General features: G+C 35.4%; 1 protein-coding gene across 1 annotated transcript in view; it reads right to left on the bottom strand.

Annotated features, from left to right (window-relative positions):
- Positions 1–1,898, bottom strand: part of LOC106459196 (alpha-scruin-like) — a 35,448-nt gene that overhangs the window by 27,557 nt on the left and 5,993 nt on the right. Inside the window, exon 2 of the mRNA XM_022385898.1 lies at positions 828–1,005. Within this exon, the coding sequence (XP_022241606.1) occupies positions 828–1,005 (178 nt within the window). The remainder of the gene's footprint in view (positions 1–827; positions 1,006–1,898) is intronic.

The raw sequence follows: 1,898 nt of genomic DNA, 5'->3' as shown, positions 1-1,898 counted from the left end.
CACTAGTCACGTGACCTTGCTGACGTAACAATATATTATAGAGTAAAAAAATGCGCTTTTTGATAACAATAACTTGTCCATAACACTACTTGAAATTACTCCTTATGAGATACATAAAATTAAAACAAAACGACCACGTATCTTTTGCTATATTTATTTTATTTCGAGATTCTGTTTTTAGAGGAGCTAATATATATATTTGTAATGAAACCATATATCTATATGTAGTGATAAGTTTAAACAATCTGATCGCTCTACAATACATGCTGGTGTTACATGCTCTAGTTCTCTGTAGTCATTCGTTATTTATTTTGATATCGGAAAACTTCTACTTGTGGAATCTGATAAAAACATTAATAAAGAGATTTGTATAGTTATGAAACATGATCGGTATATAAGCTTCTACCATTAAAATATAAAGTTAATTGCAATTGTGATATCCAACATTGTTGATATTCATATATAATCAAAAATTGGTAAACACCTCATCTATATACAAATATATCTCAGTTTGCAGTGTAGTATATTAATTTTAATTACAAATAAATAAGTACATTTATTTAATTTATTTATTAAATGTATATTATAATACACAATGAGGTAAAAGTAATTATTTTATTCTCATTTGCTTCACTTTTATCTATTAGACCCTCTTTACAATTGTTACATAAACAGTTACCCCCATGACCCCTTCCTACTACTACACAGTGTTAAGTTACACGATTTTGATAATCCACTGTGACATCTAATAACTTCTCCTGCAACCTCTGGAAGCCTATACTTACAAATTAATGTTATTGAGCATTGATAATAATCGTATGCCTTACAACTGTTGTCTCGTGCATCTTGAGGTAAAGGTGTCAGTGGCCCCTTTTCTAGGCAATCCATCAAATGTGATCTTATATGTTCCTGCTTGAAGTTTACCTCTGTATTGCCTGTCCCCTCTGTATGAAGTAACTGTGCCAGAAATGCTATAGCAAAAAGGCCACAGTTCTTACCACCATTCTGCGGTTAAACATAAGGAATTCTTACAAAATTGCCCCCAACCACAGTGACACAGTGGTATGTCCGCGGACTTAAAACGCTAGAAACCCGGTTTCGATACCTTGGTGTGCAGAGAGCCCATTGCTTAGCTTTATGCTTAACTTCAAACAAAAGAAGAAATAAAAATCTTACTAAAATATTTTTTTTACCTTTACTGTATAAATGACATAATTAAATTTGAAGTCTTGCTTGGGGGTTACTGAAATATAAAAGAGAATCCAAAATATAGATTATAAATCCATAATAGCTCCACAATGAAAGTACCCAGTGGTTTTGGACAGGAGTCCCATCATCTGTTATGTAAGAGTTGGTTGTTTGGAGTTTAGTAGTGAAAAGCAGCAAGGCTGTCTGCGCCATTCAACCATCAAAAAGGCAAAGAGAACTAAAACTCTATAAAAAGTAAAAAGAAAACAAAGTAAAACCTTGTTTGTTTGTAATTAAGCACAAAGCTACACAATGGGCTATTTGTGCTCTGCCCACCACTGGTATCGAAACCCGGTTTATAGTGTTGTAAGTCCGCAGACATATCACTGTGTTAATGGGGGGCGAACTAAAAGCTAAACAATGCCCAAAGATCAGGTAAAAAATTAAATCGAATTAAAAGACCAAATGCTCACAAAAATCGAAAAAAACACAAGCAAGCTAGACAGTACAGTGGTCCCCCTCTCTAACGACCGACCTTATAGCCAGTCTATCAAAGTCGTATCCTCGGGGATGTCGTTAGGAAGGGGATGGGCCATGGAGCCATTGCCTACAGTCGGCCAGTCATCCTTGGCCAGAGCCAGAGGCGAGTGGTAATCAAGTGCAACTGGTTGATGATTTCACACCTTTCGTGCCAAATTCGTGGACAGGCA

This window comes from Limulus polyphemus, unplaced genomic scaffold, assembly GCF_000517525.1.
Source record: "Limulus polyphemus unplaced genomic scaffold, Limulus_polyphemus-2.1.2 Scaffold26, whole genome shotgun sequence".
In the NCBI taxonomy this organism is placed as follows: Eukaryota; Metazoa; Arthropoda; class Merostomata; order Xiphosura; family Limulidae; genus Limulus; species Limulus polyphemus.
This window is presented reverse-complemented; position numbering and strand designations above follow the sequence as displayed.